Genomic DNA, 21,880 nt, shown 5'->3' on the forward strand with positions numbered 1-21,880 from the left:
ACATTTAATTCCATTTAATTCATAAATAAATATATTTATTCATTCTTAATTTATGCATAATTACTCAAATTAACTTGACAAATAAATAAAATAAATGTTCCTGTACACTATATTTTCATTTGTTCTCAAACTGTGGTATACCACAGTGGTACACAAGTAGTACACAGAACTCCGGCGATATATTATTTCAATAAAATTACAAATACTGTATATGGGAAATATGTACATGGAATGTGTATGAAATAATCATAGAAATTATAGCAAATTTGTGTGGTCGATAAAAACATTGTTATCAATTTCTTAGGATAGGAGACGGGAATGCTCAAAAAAAAAAGTTGGACCCCAAAGCGATTCTTTCGGCGCTAGTGTGAACCTACCACAGGGATTCGGATGTAGCGGAACGCTTCCGGCGGCCGTGATGGAGTCACAACAGATTGGGTGGGAAAAATAATATGGTGAACCTTTCTCGGAATGTTACTCCACCGTACCAAATCCCTTTCCGGGCTCGTGAAGCTTCCCAAGCAATATTAGACGCCTCCCCAGTGCCCACGGACGCCATGTTTGTCTGCTCATGTGGAAGATGAGTTAAAACAAATCAGAAAATGAGAGTGAAGCAGTGGGGACGGCCCCAGCGGTTATCTACAGACGGGCTCCGGCTGCTCTGGCTGATACGGCCCCCGCAGAGGGGCGCCTGGCGTCAGAAGCGGGGCGTCGCTCCACTCCTGGGGACGCTCTTTAAAGGCTGTGTTGAATTAATTAGGGGAGCCGTGTCTCTTGGTGGCCTCCACTGAGTCAACATCACGCTGCGACCGGCGCCGAGGTCGAGATCTGAACAGCGCCCCCGCTCGGCTTTTTTTTGGGCGCCCACCTAATTAAACAACTTGCAGGATGGGAATGTCCGACTCCACGCTATCACGCCTGAACGCAGCACAAAGTGGAGGTGGGTGGGGATGAAGTGGAGATAAGTGGGGCCACGCGCCCTTTCATTTGGTGTTCTTTGAGGAGCACACAGTCACATGGTGGGGGGGTGGGGGGGGGCACATGACGGTCTCCACTCCACGTCAGCCATCTTCATTCACGACACGTCATCATATCCTCCTGAACAAGTCAACAATATGTCATATTTCATCTATATAGTATATAATAATCCTATATACCTCTAATGTACCACATTTAATGCTCTACACACCTCTAAAATACCACTATTACATCATATATACCTCTAGTATACCACATTGATATCATATATACCTCTAATGTACCACATTTATATCTTATGTACCTCTAATGTACCACATTTATATTGTATATACCTCTAATGTATCACATTTATATCATATGTACCTCTAACAGATCACATTTAATGCTTTACACACCTCTAAAATACCACTATTACATCATATATACCTCTAATGTACCACATTTACATCGTATATACCTCTGATGTACCACATTTACATCGTATATACCTCTAATGTACCACATTTATATCGTATATACCTCTAATGTACCACATTTATATCATATGTACCTCTAATGTACCACTATTACATCGTATGTACCTCTAATGTACCACATTTACATCGTATATACCTCTAATGTGCCACATTTATATCATATGTACCTCTAATGTACCACATTTCCATCGTATACACCTCTAATGTACCACATTTATATCATATGTACCTCTAATGTACCACATTTATATCATATGTACCTCTAATGTACCACATTTCCATCGTATACGCCTCTAATGTACCACATTTATATCATATGTACCTCTAATGTACCACATTTCCATCGTATACATCTCTAATGTACCACATTTATATCATATGTACCTCTAATGTACCACATTTATATCATATGTACCTCTAATGTACCACATTTAATCATATGTACCTCTAATGTACCACATTTATATATCATATGTACCTCTAATGTACCACATTTATATATCATATGTACCTCTAATGTACCACATTTATATCATATGTACCTCTAATGTACCACATTTATATCATATGTACCTCTAATGTACCACATTTATATATCATATGTACCTCTAATGTACCACATTTATATCATATGTACCTCTAATGTACCACATTTATATATCATATGTACCTCTAATGTACCACATTTATATCATATGTACCTCTAATGTACCACTATTACATCGTATACACCTCTAATGTACCACATTTATATCATATGTACCTCTAATGTACCACATCGATATGATCTAAACCTCTGATTGTGTGGTGAGAGTTAGGAGAAGGTTGCAAGGTGACGAGAAGGTTGCAAGGTGACGAGAAGGTTGCAAGGTGAGGTGGCGTCTAGACAAAGGTGTGAGGGCGTGAGAGGCGGGGCTAACGTGACGTGCCATCGTGTCGGGAAAGGGAATCTGCTTTGATGGGATGAATTCTCCAGTCGGGATTCAGCAGGACGAGCTAATTGGCAGCCAATGAGGCGGACCCTCGCCGGTCCCGGTCCTCATCTCCCATCACGCTTTGCATAAACATGCTGGATCATTTGGACTTTCTAATGGATTTGCCTGGGAGACCTCGGCTCTGCCAACATTTCAATTTGTGCGGATAGACGGGAAACATTTCCAAATGCAAAGGAAGGACTTTTTTCCTCCCCGTGTCCCAGTCAGCACCGGCTGTCTCCTCCAGGAATGACCATTTGTTCCGGAGCGACCCATCATCAGGCGGGATTGACGGACACAAAGAACTGCAAATAGCGTTGTTAGAGGGGTCTGGATTTTGAACTAGCCGGGGTCTGGAATTCCAGCTGGGCTAGACAAACATTGGCCGAAAGCAACGCACCATGTGACCAGGAGGCGTGTCCTGTTGCTTTGCTCATCCACCTTTAAGACTGGGTAGGACAGCTTTAGCCAGCGGGGATGCATTTAGAGGTGAAAACAACATGAAAAGCAAAGAAGATGGAAAGACTACCAAAAGTGTTGCATACACATTACTCCCAATTAGCTACTACAACCATAAATACTAAAACACAGGCGCATGAAGTACACTAAAAGTATTCTCATCACATTTGGACTTTTAGTTCCACAATATCTTTTTTCTCCTAAAATCACAACTTCATTTTGTTTTGTTTGTCTCCCATTTTTTTTGTTGGATCACTCCAGGGTGTACCCCACCTCTCGCCCAAAGACAGCTGGGATAGGCTCCAGCATACCCGCCAGCTTTTTTTTTCTCGTAAAATGTCTTTGCATAAAAATACTTTATTGCCATATTTTTCCTCAATGTAAATTTCCATAAATTGCAACTTTATTCTTGTTTTGTTTGTTTCTCGTAATATTACTACTGTTAAAAATATATGTCTTTTCTTTCATATTCCTCATAATATTAAGAATTTATTGTCATAAGTTGTTAAAAAAAGATTTTAAAAAATCATAATTATTTGTCTTTATTCTTGTAAAAAGGATAAAGAAAAGTTTTTTCCATTGTTGACATTTGTTTCTTCTTCTTTCTTTCTTATTTACTTATATTTTATATTTTATATTTTATATTTTATATTTTATATTTTATATTTTATATTTTATATTTTATATTTTATATTTTATATTTTATATTTTATATTTTTTCCACAACTTTCCATACATTGCAACTTTATTTGTTTTGCTTGTTTCCCATAATAAATAATAATAATAAAATTAGTTTCAACTTAATACTACTAAAATGACATAATTTTTCCTCGTAATATTACAATATTATTCTCATAAAATGATGTAACATTCTCTTTAGAATACAACTTTTTCTATTAATATTTGGACTGATTTGTTGCAATTTTTAGTTTTCTTGTTAAACGGTATTTTGAGAATGTGACACAGGCGAAAAAAAACGTAAGAATAGTCATCCGTAGTTTTCCGTCAGGACTTCCACGAGGTATTCATGGAAGAGCACGCAGGCGTGCCTCGCTCTTTAAACAATGGTAATGTAAGAAGTAATCTCCAGGATTTGAGCGGGATTGTCCTGAGAGGATGGAATTGGATCCTTTAACGAGGGAGAAGCATTGATTGGCTATTAGCACATCAAAGAGCAGTTGTTAACTAATTGAAAGCGGCTTTACAATGAAAACATTCGCCCAGAAAGTCAATTACCTTGGCAGATATGACGCCTGAACGCAGCAGCCGCTACACGCACACGTGCGCCGGATGATGGGATATCCGGTCAACTGGAAAAGATCGATAGATCGCAGCAAGAACTCCACTTCCACGCTGATGTTTTGTTGGGAAATCAGTCCGCTCGGTTCCAACTCTGCGTGGGAACAAAAACGATCAAGGTCAAGGCAAAAACCTGGGTTTCATTTTGGAAAACCGGGTCGGGGACAGCGGCTCGCTGACCTCGGCGGACATAGTCGAGCGGTGGAAGGAATACTTTGAGGCCCTGTCAAAAGCCCCTGGCTAACAACGGTTCGGTTCAGGGCGAGGCTTTCCTCCGTCCTCCGTCCCCGGCGGCCTCCCAGAGGCGTCAGTGGCGCCGTGCTAGGCGTACGTGGCTTTGTTTACAGCGTCGCTTCAGACTAATGAGTCACAGTCGCACTGACCGGCGACTCAAAAACACAACAGCAAGTTTGATTAGGATGCAGCGGCCGACTCTCTCCGATCGATCAGGAGTGGAGGATCGGTCTTTATTAGTCGACAGCACGGACACACGCTATAAAGTCTTCAAACGGGAAAAATGAGGATTTCTTGTCGCGTTCGTCGACATCATCACATTTGTCATTTCTTCACTTTTATTGAGTACGGTGCTGGCACTTCTTCAAGGGACAGGCATTCATTTCTAGCCATCACAGCATCATCTTCATCCATCTTCAGCCTCAATCAACCGCAGCTCTCCCCCTGTCGGCGGGACTCGTGCAGTCTTGATGCCACAACCACCACTAGCTAGTTTCATGTTACTATTTTTTATTATTTTATTGTATTCTTTTTTAAAATCACAAAAAATAAAATGTACTTGTAAAAGCCATCCCCTAAATAAATGCCTTACTCCTCATAGATATCTGCATTACATCTTTTTTTTAACCATATGCCATGTTTATACCAAAACAATGGCTTTCATTCATCATATGACAACATGTCTTGCTATAAATAGCCGACTCCACCAAGTAAATGCCATACCTGCAACAAACGCATGAGCATACATCAAATTTATACCAAAAAAAATTAATTATAAAAAATACATGATTTAGTACAGTATCTTTATAAAAGATGTGATGTGAAATGAACACCTCCCTGCTAATAAACACCTTACCCCAAATAGATACCTGCATACATATTTTAGTCAAATATCATGTTTATTTGTGAAAAATATTATAATTTTAAGTGGATAATAGCCTAAACCTAAAACAAACACCTTACTTTACTGTGTTGATAAAAATAACCACCGCCTCTTAGTAAATGCCTTACCTCAATAATATATTATATTATCATGTATTCATTTTAATTATCAAAGGAATATTTATTAAGTCATATTTATTAGCAGAAAGAGTTTTGTTAAAAAACATAAATGTGATATTATATTATATTATTCATTCGTATCACAACGTGACGCCGCTAGCAACGTTAGCAGCGCCGACGCTGACGGACGCGTGGCGGGCAGGAAAAAAAGGCGGAGCCCCCGCTGAGAGTTTGTCAGGCCTGAGGAGGAAATGATAGAGTTCTCGATGAAAGCTTTTAGTCACGCTGCGGTCAGCCTCTCGGCGGACGCGGCGGTGACATTTGCGGCACGTCCGACGCTCGTTGAGAGCGGCCGGGTCACGCCATACCAAAGGAAGTCATGCAAAGTTGGCGTTTTTTCTTTGTTTTTGGGGTGGGGGGGCCGCAGAAACGCTTCTTCTTAAAGACGGCCTGCATGTGTTCATCATCATTAACGTCGGCCTGATCGATACGCTGATTGATAACTTGATGCGGCGCTAAAAGACTCTATTCATTTTATTTCATTGTGCCCTCGGCCAAATGTTTTATCAATAATTGCTGCAGCCACGCGTGGAATGACAATGTGGGCAGCGTGCCGCACCCCTCAAACTTGCTGCCCATTCTTTTTCTAACGGGTCATCTGTGAAGCGCTTCAAAAATAGCAGCGTGCACTCCTGTCACGTGGAGAAGATCTTTGACTCACGTTTAAGCGATACATTGTGGTCGTTACGTTTACACGACATAGCACAGATTACCACTTGTTGTTTGTAAGACGGTACTCCATAATGGAGGGTCTTATATAGTGGTGGGGTCATATAGAGCAGGGGTCCCCAACCACCGGGCCGGGGACCGTTACCGGTCCGTGTCGCATTCGCAACTCACCGTCTCCCATCACACCAAGATGGGACCATCTTGTCTCAACGAAACAAGCTCAGGCCTCCCACTGAGCCCCATTGTATTATTTATTATTTATTATTTATTATTTATTATTTATTATTTATTATTTATTATTTATTATTTATTATTTATTATTTATTATTTATTATTTATTATTTATTATTTATTATTTATTATTTATTATTTATTATTTATTATTTATTATTTATTATTATTTCTGCCACACACTGCCGGCCCCATGAAAAAAAGACCCAAATCACACCATAGTAACAAGGTTGGGAACCCCTGATATAGAGGATCTTTGACAAGTACTTTTGCAGAAGATTCTTTAAAACAGCAGCCTGATCCGTCACATGGAAAATCTTTGACGGACATGTTTGTAGTCCATTCTCAAAAAAACATATATCATATCGAGGATCTTGGACCGGTGTTCTTGCGGTAGATCCTGTCGTATAGAGGATCTTCGACCAGTGTGTTTTTTTACATTTTTCTTTTTTAGATTTTATTCATGTCTTTCAGGCGAGCCGTGGGTGGACCATTTTGGAAAGCCAAGGAAATACAGCTGGAATAGGTGTAGATTCTGGAAGATCTAGAAAGCGCTGTGTACGGGTTATTGTGTGTAGCTGCTCTATAGGAGTCACAACTCAATACAAAGGGCCCAAAATGAGCACACCGGGTCCTATTCAACGGAGGAACTTTGGTCCTTCCAGGACCTGTGTCCAGGTCAGGCCCCGGAAGGACCAACATGAGATATCAGAGCAGGAAAGGCGGTCGCTAACGATGAAGCGTGTACTTTGTCGGGACAACAACGGAGGTGCACTTAAGAAGAGCTGCTGTGATATTTTATTTCCTTTTGTGTGCGCGTGTGTGTTTAAAAGGCTGCGATTGATCGTTCAATCAAACGGACAGAGCGCCGTCAATTAGCGTGGGATTGTGAAAGCACGTCGGCGGCGTCAGTCGCTGCCAGCGCACTCGAGGCGACCTCACGTAGCGACGGAGAAAAAAGTTCATGAAAAGACAGCTGTGTCTTTTGAAAAGCCTTTTACCAGACGGCAGACTCCGGGCCTGAAATAGCTTTTTTTGTTGTTGTTCATCGTGTCTTTCACTCACTCACTCACTTTTTTCAATTCTTTCTTTCTGGCGTTAACAGACCAAAGGCTTTCAAAATCAGAGCAACACCAATCAGTTTGTCTTCCTACGCTTTTTAAATCACAAGCAGATTAAAGCGCGGTCGATGCTACGTTGCCTGGCAACCCCCGACCACACACACACACGCACACACACACACACACACACACACACACACTGAAGTTGAAAGCATCTTGACAAGATGATTGCTGATTATGATATTGCTCATCATGCCACACTTGCGGATGATTGACACATCACAGGTGGTCCTCGGGTTCCGTTCCTAGACCGTGATTTAAGTCGAGCATTAGTGTCACTGGGAACTAAATGATACCTGAATGAACTCCCAAGTCGCTCACACCGTCCACCGGGGGGGTCCCCAATTTTCCCCAGTGAGAGCCACATACCCAAATATGAATGGATGCGACTTGCATGCTCATCTGGCTCTTCAAGGTTCTAGGTTCTTAGGATGGGGGGGGCCTAGCCCCCTGGAGATGCACAGGATATGAATGAATGTAGGAGACATTAGGAAATCCAAAAAACAAATAACAAACAACAACCGGGATATATATATTATATGTAATATATATTATATATTGACATCAGACCCAGATACACCAGTAGTAGTGTATCGAGTCTCGAGGAGTGGTCTCAAACTCAACTTACCCGGGCTTAGTCTAACTTAGTCCAACCCTAACCCCATGGTGGTACTACAGGTGGTGTCATTTGGAGTTACTACTGGCTGAGACGCCGTGTCAGCGGACGGATCCGATTTCTCCTGGAACTCCCAGCAAGGAGTTTGCGATGGACCAACCATCGAGGCACCGAGCCGGGGACATGGCGGATCGGGAAGATCTGCAGCCGCAGCAAAGACAATCAGGGCTTGCGAGAGAATTTACGAGTCTCAGGTGGGTATTTACACGGATCTTCACCTGGATCCTTAAAGCCAGCCATCAGAGCATCAGACCATCGGTCTTATCCCAATTATCCACAGCTGCCAGAGAAACAGTCTTGGGGTGACACTTCCTCCAAACGCCATGAAGAGACGGATCCTAACCCCTGCAGAGAGACACCCCTGGGACGGCGCCCATGTGAAGCCATCTTAGGGGCTATCTACACAAAAACGTTTTCAGGCCAAAATACCTGAATGCTAAATATGTCCAAATAAATTATGAATATTTAGACAGGCATGATGTCCTGATGCTCCAAAATGGCGAGCAGACGTCATTCCACTTTGCCCCAAGTGTGGACAAGACCTTGGAAGGCAGAAGCAAATAGACTTAGCTTCATTCTTTTTTTTTATTTGGTGTGCCATGAGGTTCCATCTGTGTCTGTTGACAGCGCCACATGTTGGTGTTCCTTTTGTATGACATCATTTTAACCCACTGATCCGTTCATCTGGATGCAAACATTTACTAATCCCGCACAGCGTGGATGCACATTTTATTAAACCGCCAATTTCAAAATCCCAGGACAGGGCCTAAATTCACAGACAGCATGTGTTTAGTTAAGGTTTTTCTTTTCAACTCATCTTTCTTTTTGTCATCAAGCAGACAAAAAAGTGAGAACAAAATGGATTACTGATAATGAACACAATTAGAAGCTGAAAATAACGCTGATTATCAGTCAAAGTGCAAGTATTTTTATAATGCCTCATATTAACTCACTAGCAAGATCTCATAGTGTATAGACTGGTCATATATTCATACATCTCATATTATCTTGCAAACTGTATTTGTATATAACTGTGGGAAAATTGTTAATTTGTTAATACTTGGGTTGTTTGTATTGTTTATTTTTATATTGTGTATTTTGTACTGCTTAACTGATTCTGTTCTCTTGCTGCTGTGCAATGCAAATTTCCCCACTGAGGGACGAATAAAGGCATATTTTATTTTATCTCATCCTAAAGAATAAAAAGCCAACGCCAACATTGAACTGTAATACCACTCCTGACCAGGGGCGGCAGAAGCGCGCCCTTAGTCGCAGAAGACAGCTTCTGAATGACGTTAGCAAAGCAATAAGTTCTTGTGGGGAGAAAGGGGCAGTGACAATACTCATCAAGCAAATATACTCATCCAACAAATGTACTCATCAAGCAAATATACTCATTAAACGGGAGGAAACTGTGAATGACTTACCACACCGAACGGGACAAACTCTCAATGATCGAGGACGAGGATACGAGGATACGAGGATACTAGGATACGAGAGGGTGAGTGTGTGCACGAGCAGCACCTGTCACGAGGGCTGCAGTCACGTGGTTACAGGTTCACCAAATTGAGCTACAAATAAGTACTTTACTGTGTTTTGGGCTAAATAACACACTTTAGTGACGATATACTGTGTTTTTATTGCAAAATATTACAATCAAGTGTGAAATTGCTATGCTCTTGGCTAAATTTGTCATCTTAGTAACAATATATAGTGTTTTCATGTCAGTAGACAACTTTTAGGTGGTGGATTGAAGTCCGGTCCGCCACTTTTTAGACGTCCGTGTCAAACCAATGCAAAACAATAAGAATTCCTTTTGTTGCAAAATATATCGCTTTCATGTCACAATATAACATTTTAGTGTGAAATCACTATGCTATGGGCTAAATATGCAATATTAGCATCAATATTTAATGTTTTCATGGCAAACTATAACGTATCGGTGTGAAATTGTTATTGAAATTGCTATATGTAATTCTAGTAACTATATTTTTGGTTTTCATGGATAAATCAAACAATGAGGTGATAAATTACAATGTTCTCGGTCAAATATGCCATTTTAATAACAATATATGTGTTTTCATGTCAGTAGACAACTTTTAGGTGGTGGATTGAAGTCCGGTCCGCCACTTTTTTGACGTCCGTGTCAAACCAATACAAAACAATAAGAGTTCCTTTTGTTACGAAATATATAGCTTTTATGTCACAATATAACATTTTGATGTGAAATCACTATGCTATGGGCTAAATATGCAATATTAGCATCATTGTTTAATGTTTTCATGGCAAACTATAACGTATAGGGGTGAAATGGTTATTGATTGAAATTGCTATGTTCTTTGGCAAATATGTAATTCTAGTAACTGTGTTTTTTGTTTTCATGGATAAATCAAACAATGAGGTGTGAAATTACTATGTTCTCAGTCAAATATGCCATTTTAATAACAATATGTAGTGTTTTCATGGCAAAGCGGAGGTCCGAGGGGCCCCCATGTGTGGTGGGCTTGTTCTTCCACGCCAGGCTCCACTGAGCATGCCTGAAAGGAAGGGCCAATTAACCTGATTGATGAGTTGATTGTTATCATGTTTACTAAAGTGTCATTGTCGTGGTCGTTGTCGTGCCCCCCCCACACACACACACAGTTGCTGGCAGACATATGTAAGCGTGCGCGTTGATCCAAGGTCTATCTCTTGCCGGGTGCCGAATGCGGAATGTTGAAGTATGACAAAGAGTATTTTCCTCCGTGTTTGACAGGGTCACCCGGTGGCGGCGAGGCTCTCACAGGCATGCCGTCGCCCGCCGATTGTGACAAATGTCCCTCAAAATGAGAGCGCGCTTGGCAATATATTAGCAGATTGCATCTCCCCCCCCTCCCCGCCAAGGCCCAAACCCACCCAGCGAGAGTCACTGCGGCGTCCTCACCTGCCTCGGCCGTTATCTGCGGTAGAGAATAACACTTTGTCTGCAACGAGAGGGATTTATATGATGCTTAAGAAAGGAAATAGGAAGTGTGGGACATGCGTCCATTATGTACAAACGTAACACTCAACACAAGGACAGATGTGTTACACTCAAATAGACTTTTCTTTGCATGCACCTATCCATCTATCCATCTATCCATCTATACATCTATACATCTATACATCTATACATCTACTATAGCTATCGTCTCTCCATCCATCCATCTATTCACCCTTCCATGCATCCATTCATCTCCCATCTCGTCCTCTATATCGTCCCTGTGAAGGAAATGGTTGGATATAAAATGCAAAAACATTCGTGGAGCCTGAGTCTGATAAACTAAGCTAACCCGGCTAGCTTCCATTCACGCTCGGTTAGAGGCATTTTTCCGCCAAATCTCCCCGGTGCTTCAGGCCGCTGCATCAACATGTTTAGTTCGGGGGGGTGGTGGGGGTGACATTCCATCATGATTGAGCGGTCCGCCGGGGAAAAATACTTCCCCACACAAATGTTCCTTCTCCTCACGGTGACCTGTTTGGGAGAGGAACAGGAGGAAATATAGCTTCTTCATTCGGGCTGGTTGTGTTTGATTTGTGATGATTCGTGCTTAGTGTGACGGGGGCTTTAGCGGAGCATGCTAGCGAGTAGACCTGTCGGGATAATCAATAAATCCATTAAATGAAAGATTAAAAAAAAACGTCTGGCTTAAGTTGCACTGAACCCCGCCTCCCACATTCATATAATGCTGAATAATTCCCACAGCTAATATAATGTTGGTTATTTCAGTAAAATTCTAATTAAAAAAGGAGAGGTCATTTATTTTTTGGACCGATAAAGCATCGAACCGTAACAAAAATATATCAAACCCGACTGTGCATTGCGTGTATCGTTGCACCCCTAAGAAGCACACGGCTAATGCTAGCTCACTTAGCAACAGTCCAAATAAATTTTCAACACACGACACACTTCCGACCTGCAAAATAACAACGGCACGATTATGATAGTTTGTTGAGGATTTTGAAGGCAAAAATCTTCCTTATATGGGCATGCCCAGTTAAGTAATGGCTACCAGGAAATGTATTTTTTCTGGTGTGAGGCAGAGCTAACGTGGTTTTGCTTAGGCAAACATCAGACAGAAGTGGTTGACGGTTCTGATTCCTGGTCAGCAAGAGAAAAATAAGCTTATCTGCAAACGGGCAGACTCATACGACGCATTTTGACAAAGTACATGCACTATACTGCATTAGGCCGGAACCATCATTTACTCGATTTGGTGGCGCACGTCCCTTTTCTGCCAAGTACTGCATGTCCTTTTGTCACAAAAGTCCACATTTTTATGACATTCTGGCACCCAAAGTGAACATGTTGCCTTTAATGAAGACAATGTATTCTCTTGGTCTTTTGTCAAACATTGGACTCACTTGTTGTGCTTTTCCAGGCGTTGTTTGAGTGTGTTAGCAGTGCTCTCAGGTAAATGGCTGCAAAAAAAGAAACACTCTCTGCCGTGTCGCCACCACCTTCAGCCTTTTATGGCATCATGGGGGAAAAGTCAATAGACAGCATCAGGCCGCCAGATTGAACTGCTGCAGTAAAGGAAGGATGCACTTTCTGTCAACAACACCCAACTTAAAAGATGGATGGATGGACTGATAGATGAATGGACAGACCGATGGATGGATGCATGGACAGATGAACGCATGGACAGATGGACGGGTGGATGGATAGATGGATGGATGGACAGATGGATGGACGGATGGATGAACGGACGGACGGATACATTGACGGACGAATGCATGGACGGATGGATGAACGGATGGACGGATAGATGGATGGATGATGGATGGACGGACAGACGGATGGATGGACAGATGGATGAACGGACGGACGGATAGATGGACGGACGGACGGATGGATGGATGGATGGACGGACAGACGGATCGATGGATGGATGGCTGGATGGATTGTAAATAGTTGCTGTAGCATTAACGTTCCTGTTAGCGTACGCTAACATGTTATGTTAAGTCAAAGTATTCTGACAATAAAGTCACAATAACAGCAGAAATGGGAAAAATAACAGCAGCAAAAAAATATTTTTATATAATATTTTAATATATATTATTTTCAAAATAAAAAAGTATTTTTCAAACAAGAAAAAAATGCATCAATTTTACAAGAATAAAAATAAAAATAAGAATAATGTGATTGTAGTTGCATGGAGTTGAAACATGAAAGAAATGCTGTTTATTTTTTTAAGTTGTAGCATGAGAAACAATTTTTGGGGAAAATCCGGTTAGGGAAAAAGTTATAATATGGGAATACAGTCAAAAATATGATGGAAACGTTTCAAAAGCCCAGCACAAACGGGGAAAAAGAGTGACCATGATGGTAGTAAAAGAGGCACACTCTTATTACCTCGCTAGCATGTTGCTTGACAAAATATGAAAGTGGCACATTTCCACATGGGGGGGGGGGCCTCGCAGGACAAAGTCTGGACACCCGTGATCTGGTGCGGATGAGTAAGCTGTGTGCTAAACATGCACAATGCGTTGCTTTCTGGGTTTTTCTGGGTTGAAACATGGATGACCAAGCGGTACAATCTCCCGCTGATGCAATTCTCCCAACTTCCGCCCCAAATCCAGCTATTTTAGTCCATCGCCAATCCCCGAGGGACTGAACGAGGAGCAGTTTAGTGGAAAATGTGACTCAATCATTGCATTTTGACTTCCAAATATTGCCGTTTTGTGACTAAAGCGACATAGCGTTCTCCTCGGGACAGATTTGCGGCCACATGGTTGATTTTGGTGACCAAATTGCAGAGTAAAACCTTTGTGGTTTGTTATGTTTTGTACAAAATGGAACCATTTTGAGACAAAATCTAGTGTTTTATGGACAAATGTTTTGCTCATTTGTGTGAAGTATTGCATTTTAGTGGACAGGGGTTGTTGTGGTTCTTGTTTTTGTGGCAGAGTGATCCCTCGCAGCTGTTTTTTTTACAGCTTGTCATGTCTGGAGAAAGTTATATGCAGTAAAAATAAACAATCTACATTTAGATTTTATTCATTTTGAAAGTAAAGTTAAAATGGATTAAATCTTTGTTTTTAAATGCAAAGTTTTATGTTGGTATTCCTTGTTGGCTTTTTCATTATTATTTGTTGTTTTTGTTTGTTATTTAGTTTCTGCAGTGATGCAATGCAAACGAGGCACGGATGGCCCCTGGGCCTCACTTTGGGCCCCTGGGCCTCACTTTGGGCCCCCCTACCTTTGTGGATCTTTGTCGGGGTGGGTTTGTGGCGTGGGCGAGCGAAGAGAGAGGCTGGTCAGCGCTAACGAGCCTCTGTTTTGCTCAAATGAGCAGTGCTCAAGCTAATCGACTAATTAACAGACTCATCGTTCATCTCAGTCAAACAAGCTAGCATTAGCATGGTAGCATTGTTAATATGGTAGTTAGCATCTTAGCATTCAACCATTTTATAAGCATAAACTTACATAAAGACCAAGCACTAGCATGCCGGATGTTAGCATGTTAGCTTTTTACAAAGATATGAATTTACATTACACCTGCGTGTTTCCATGTTAGGTGTTAGCATGCTATCTATTAGCATGTTTGCTTTTGTGCTATTTTCAAAGGTACAAACCTTTCATGTTTAGTGGTAGCATGCTAACAGATAATTAGTATGATAATGTTAGCATTTATGCAATTTTCATATGTGTAAACTTACATAAAGACTTAACATGCTAACATTTAGCATGCTAGCATCAGCATTTCAGTTTGGGTGACCCCTGATTTCGATGTTTAGGCTACATTTTGACTTGCTTAAACTTACTTAAATGTTGTCTGTTGTTGCTCATAACCGTAGGATAAAGCGCTAACATATTAGCTCGCTAGCTGTTTGTCCCGTTTTAGACTCCCGAGGGAAGGGTTTCCCTGGAAGTCCAGCGTTTCTTACCAAGTGAACACAGGAGTGTTTTCCCCGTGAAAAGTGTACTTGTTCGCGTTGAGCTAATTTAAGCTAATGCTAATCGTTGAAACTTCGGGCCTTTTGTCTTCCTGACGCTGATGCTTGATCACGGAGCAAAGTAGGAGCTTTGCTTTTTTCCTGTTTGGGCGGAGGTCTGTGGGATCAACGTAATCTTTGACGCCTCCCTGATTGCAGCTTTGTCTCGGGGTCGTGTGAGTGGCACCCGGCGGCGGAGAGAATTTCATTTGGGAGAGTCGGCGCCGGGCAAAGTTTCTCGGCGGCAGATAAAACGGATGAAAATGAGTTCTTCTTTCAAAGCGGAGGTGTCCGCGTGCGTGCCAGCCAGTGTCCTTGCGGCTGAGGAGGCTCGTCATGTCTCATCAGTCGCCGTGACAACCGTCATCAGCATCAACAGTGACATCATCGTTGCAGGGAAACGTTGGTTTCTATTCTTTTTTCCGCCAATGTATTCCATCTCCGGCGCCGGACTTTGATGCTGTGCAGGCGCTGATGAATAAAACAGGAAGCTTCTCTTTCTCCACAGTCGCCGCTCCAGCACGCCACCGACACCGATTGCTCCTCTTGCCCAAAGTCAACAAACCACATCTTTTATTTCATCACGCTATCTTATAGACGCTATGTTTTACTTTACATTTTAAAAAAACTTAATGCCAAAAATATCTATCCTAAGATATATCTATCCTAGAATATATCTATCCTTGAGTATATCTATCCTAGAGTATATCTATCCTAGTGTCTATATATCTATCCTAGGATATATCTATCCTAGAGTCTATACTATATCCTAGAGTATATAGTATATTCTAGGATATATGTATATCTATCCTAGAGTCTATATATCCTAGAGTATATCTATCCTAGAGTATAGTATACATCCTAGAGTATATCTATCCTAGAGTCTATATATCCTAGAGTATATCTATCCTAGAGTATAGTATACATCCTAGAGTCTATATATCCTAGAGTATATTTATCCTAGAGTATAGTATACATCCTAGAGTATATCTATCCTAGTGTCTATATATCCTAGAGTATATCTATCCTAGGATATATCCATCCCAGTGTCTATATATCCGAGAGTATATAGTATATTCTAGGATATATATCTATCCTAGAGTCTATATATCCTAGAGTCTATATATCCTAGAGTATATCTATCCTAGGCTATATCTATCCTAGAGTCTATATATCCTAGAGTACATAGTATATCCTAGGATATATATATCTATCCTAGAGTCTATATATCCTAGAGTACATAGTATATCCTAGGATATATATATCTATCCTAGAGTCTATATATCCTAGAGTACATAGTATATCCTAGGATATATATATCTATCCTAGAGTATATATTCCTAGAATAAATATAGTATATATCCCAGAGATTATCCAGTGTATAATATGATACTTGTGAGTATATGTAAGCGGAGTACATACTAATGTGATACTTGAGTGAGATACGACGCTGTGTATACAGTAATGTGATGTTTTAGTAGTAGTGTCGACTGTGAGTATTTGTGAGTGGATGCTGATGAGAGAGGCGGAGGATGCTGAGATGTTTCCACACTGTTGTGTTTCTATGGCGATGCCCCCCCCCCCACACACACACACACACACGTGAATATGTCTTTGTCTTCATCTGGCGTCCTCCACTTTGACTTTGGCAAGCGTCTTGTCTTTGTCCTCAAAGCCACGCTGGTCTTTGGAGAAGCCAGGACCGCGTGTGGACGCCAGGATGAAGACGAGCGAGACGCCGCCAGGGCGGAGCTTAACGTTAACAAACGCTCTCATGAAGGCTAGTCCCGCTCGGAGGACGGTGGACATCCTGCCAGCTTTTTTCAACCGACTTTGACGGTGAATGCGTCTTCTGCTCGTCCCGAGGGACGCCTCCGTCACACGGAGATGGAAACATACAGTCGCAGGGCGCTCAATACTCGTACAATACTTGTACAATACTACTCAATACTACCATAAAAATAACAAAAACGTCTGCTTGGACATTGGTCAACGATATTTTACCCCACCGCTCCTGAACTAACCACCAGAAAGTATATGATAGCATATTCTTCAGCATATAGTATGGAGTACATCATATACTACCTGGGACTGTATATGCGCTATACATTTGCCAATATTCATTGGTAATAAGGAAATGGATGATATTCAATCAAATGAAAGACGTTGCTGCCGGATGCCACACAAATGGCTGCCTGTGGCTACGGAATCATACATGGGATGGAAATATTCTTATTTTATCACAAGAGCTGCTTCCTGACACACAATTTAATATCCTGGCATCGAATATCTGCGATAGTTGACAATGAAAAGTACACATTGTGTATCATATATTTCCTTTAAAATGCTTAATTTGGCCACAAAAGGCAATATTTGCCATACAAATGATACATTTGGCCAAAAAATGTCATATTTTTACAATTAGCATAGCTTTTCATGTCAAACAATCTAATATAGCTTTATTATTATTATTATTGTTGTATTGCACTTCCGTCCCCAAATTTAAACTTTTTAAAGGCCTTAGAGCATTAGTGGGATAAACTACATGTTTGTGCACATACAATATATTATTTACACTATATTTACACTATATATTTCTTTCCTTTTTTCTTTCTATGCAGCATTCTGTGATAAAATTATGACCAAATATGGCATTTAAGGGCCAAATATGATGTTTCAGCAGCATTTCTTTAGCCTAATGCAACATTTATGGTCATATATATATATATATATACCGTATTTTCCTGACTATAAGTAGCACATTTTTTTCAAAGGTTGGCTGTTCCTGCGACTTATACTCCAGAGCGACTTATCGTCCAGAAAATACGGAAAAAAAATATATATAATATATATTGATATATATACAAATATGGTATTTTGTGGCACAATATTATGATTGATAGGGAAAATATGCCCAATGTATATACTATATGTATTTTTTTTGGGGGGGGGGGGGGGATAATAGAGCATTCCATGATAACACACATATAATATCTGTGTCCAAATGGCATTTTGGGACCAAATATGTTTCAACGCTGTGTTATGCGTTTTTTTGGCGCCAAGTACTTTTTTCTGGAGAATATTGTTATTTTTACAAATATGTCATTTGGGGGCCAAATATGATGTTTCAACAGCGTTTCTGCAGCCTAATACGACATTTATGGTCATATATATATATATGTATGTTTATATTTACAAATACAAATATGGTATTTTGTGGCCAAATATTATGTTTGAAAGGGAAAATGGATGCTTCTGCAGTATTTTGCTGCCCAATGTATATTTTTGTGGGAGGTCGGGGGGGGGGGGGGGGTAGAGCATTCCCTGACACATATATAATATCTGTGTCCAAATGGCATGCCGTGTTACATGTTTTTTTTGGCACCAAGTACTTCTTCTGGAGAATATTATTATTATTTTCCAAATCTGGTCTTTTGGGACCAAATATGTTTGGAAGGGAAAATACCAAGCTTCTACAGCATTCAGAAAATATTGCACTTTTACTGCTAAGTATGTATTTTTTCCACATCGCATATAAAGAGGAAATTTTAAAAGAAAATATTTTGTGTATAATGTTTCCAAATGCAAGATTTGAACCCAATTATGAATGGGAGTCGCTAAAATAAAGACATTGTTGAATCCGTCAGACAATCAGTCAGTCTTGTCGGCTCTCCCCCTCCTGGTGGGTGGGAGGAGGCCGGATGGAGGCGGGAGAGGCTGCTGATGCTGAGGAGGGAGGAGGGATGCGGGGATGCGGGGAGGCGAGGGATGCTGCTGAGTGGGTGAGAGTGGATGTCGGCTGCCTCGCACGGTGGAGGGTGTAGCCTGTCGTCGTGGGAGCGGTCTGCTCCTCCGACGTCACACCGCTTCTCTCCACGGACGGCGGAGGATGAGGAGCCTCTCCTCCTCCTCGCCCGGCATCGCCGCCACATCGCCGAGACACTCTGCGGGGATAAGCAGCGTCGCGCGTCGCGGGGGGGCGGGAGAAACGCGCGGACAGACAGCGGGAAAGATGCTCACGCTCGCCTTCTGCCTGACTTTTTGCGCCTTCTGCGGAGCGTCTGCCGCCAACAACTGTGAGTAATTGACTCTTTTAGAAGGGGGGGGGGCTTCACCTGTGGGTTGCACGGGAAGAAAGATGCTCTGATGGTCGGCATCCAGCATCAGCAGCAGGAGATCAACTTTGGAGAGCATAAATAAGTTAGCATCCTCATGTAGATGCGGACACAGGTGGACGTCTCGTGTTGCCGCTGCGGGTGACACTGTGTTGGAGTGCATGTGTTCTGGTGGCCTGGGGGGGTGTGTGTGTGTGGGGGGGGGGGGTCATTATGTAGGAGTGCATGTGTGCAGGCTGGTGTTGAAGAAGTGCTGAGTGGCCACAAAACACCGCAGAAGGTTACTGTTATTGGTCGATGCAGACGGCCTAATGATGCTCCCACGGCGACGCTCCTTCTCCTTTGTATTTATTTATTTATTTATTTATCTACCCCCCCCCCCCAAGCCCAGCTAAATTTCATTTGTGTTGATTTGTTGGCGGCTTTGTCTTATTTCAGCCACTTTGACACGGTAGCATCCGTCCCCGCTCAGATAACGAAGCCCACAGAGCTTTGCCAAGGTAACGGCCTGCTCCGTTAATAGCAAACACCACCAGATATGCACGCAACAGGAAAAAACAAAAGATAAATGAGCTTTTTTTTTTTATTGAGTCTAACCTTGGTGTTGGAGATTGGATCAATAAATAAACAGCACAGCAAAATACAAGCCCCCTAAAACACACCGTAAAGATGACTCCACTCCTCCGTAGAATGGCTGCAAAAGCAATAAAAGCTTTATGACTTCTGTCACAAAGGTTAGCTTTATAGCGTGTACGTGTACGTGGCTGTCAGGTGTGTGTGTGTGGGGGGGGGGGGGGGGGTTGGGGTCCAAAAATTGCCACAACTCAAAAACAGCGCACTTGAAACAGACATTTTTTCCCATTACTGTAGAATGGAACAATGAAAACGATCCGTTCCGGGGTCAAACTATGGCCTTTGTTGATGATGGAGGTGTTAGCGTTATTATTAATTTTGATACAAGTGTAAAAAGAAGTTAAGTCATTCAATCCCAGACATTTTTCAGAAATCAACCCCTTTGGCACTGGCCTTCGGTACTTTAGACAGCGTTGAGCGATTTTTCAAGGCACACAGAATATCGACTTCTATGGCTATAAACACATGGACCCTACCAAAAGAAAGATTGGACTCCTGTCTTTCATCAGGAAAAAACATTACTTTCTAATGTTTTTCCGTTCCTTAGTAATCAGCAGTAGAACATAAGTTAGTTTCAGGGAAATATCAGTTCCCAACTAAAAAAAGGAGATTTATTTAAGCATAATATTTTTTGCTTTTGTGACAGCTGAAATATGTAACCAACTATGCCAACATAAACAATCCAAGAAAGGTTGTTTTGGTTGTTTTTATGGATGATAATTGCCGAGGTGAAACGCATAAGTGGGGAGATGCATCATCACCTCGTTTTACCTCTCGCCCAAAAGTGGTATATAAATACGTTGTTGGGATCGGGCGTCTTTGGGATTGAAAGAGTTAAGCACAGTATAAACTTAAAAATAGTTTTGTTGATGTTCAGACAATTTTGATACAGTTTTACCTCGGTTAAAGTCCGCCCCGGTTAGTGCATTTTTCTGTTAACACCCAAAACCGTTGCTAAAATTTTTTCAAATTTCTTTCAAATTTTTGAAAGGAGGACATTTTGATGGTTTTGATGATGTTTATGGTCTGCATTTTGTCACAGCACTTGAGATTAAATATCAGGCTTATTTGGTTATCATGAAAATAAAATAATCGGACTGGACTAAATCAGGATTAGGGTTAGAGCCCAGGGTTGGACTTAAGGCTCCGTGTTTTGGTCCAAGTTAGGGATTAGAGCTTGGGTCGGGGTTTGGGTCATGGTTAGGTGATGCAGGTTTGGGTTACAGCTATTGGTTACAGTTAATGGGTAGAGTTAAGTGTTACAGTTAGCATGTGTAGTTAGCGTTAGTCTGGCTAGTTAGAAGTAGAATGTGTGGCTAGAATGGGGTGTTCCAGTCAGCATGTCGAGAGGTAGCATTCACTCAATGTTTATTTACAGTCAGCATGTCGAGTTAGCGGTTGCGTATGCGGTTAGAATGGACATGTATAGTGAGATTTAGTATGCTAAGTTAGAGGTAGCATGTCTAGTTAGAGTTAGCATGTGTAGCTAGAGGTAGCGTATGCATGTCTAGATAGAGTTAGCATGTGTAGCTAGAGGTAGCGTATGCATGTCTAGATAGAGTTAGCATGTGTAGTTAGATGTAGCGTATACATGTCTAGTTAGAGTTAGCATGTGTAGTTAGAGGTAGTGTATGCATGTCTAGATAGAGTTAGCATGTGCAGTTAGAGGTAGCGTATGCATGCCTAGTTAGAGTTAGCATGTGTAGTTAGAGGTAGCGTATGCATGTCTAGATAGAGTTAGCATGTGTAGTTAGATGTAGCGTATACATGTCTAGTTAGAGTTAGCATGTGTAGTTAGAGGTAGCGTATGCATGCCTAGTTAGAGTTAGCATGTGTAGTTAGAGGTAGCGTATGCATGTCTAGATAGAGTTAGCATGTGTAGAGTGAGATGTGACAGTTGGCATGAATAGCTAGAGGTAGCATCTATACTGTAGCTAAGAGGACAGTTATAGTTAGAGTCAGCATGTCTAGTTGGAGGTAGCATATCCGGTTA

The 21,880-nt window shown here is 41.4% G+C and overlaps 1 protein-coding gene across 1 annotated transcript in view; it reads left to right on the plus strand.

Annotated features, from left to right (window-relative positions):
• The first annotated feature begins 18,933 nt into the window (after positions 1 to 18,933).
• LOC131135543 (contactin-associated protein-like 5) overlaps positions 18,934 to 21,880 on the plus strand; it is a 67,947-nt gene continuing 65,000 nt past the window's right edge. The window contains exon 1 of the mRNA XM_058081577.2: positions 18,934 to 19,215. Coding sequence (XP_057937560.2) covers positions 19,029 to 19,215 — 187 coding nt within the window. The 5' untranslated portion in view covers positions 18,934 to 19,028. The remainder of the gene's footprint in view (positions 19,216 to 21,880) is intronic.

This window comes from Doryrhamphus excisus, linkage group LG12, assembly GCF_037039965.1.
Source record: "Doryrhamphus excisus strain RoL-2023G ecotype Guam linkage group LG12, RoL_Dexc_Guam_v1.1, whole genome shotgun sequence".
Taxonomy (NCBI): domain Eukaryota; kingdom Metazoa; phylum Chordata; class Actinopteri; order Syngnathiformes; family Syngnathidae; genus Doryrhamphus; species Doryrhamphus excisus.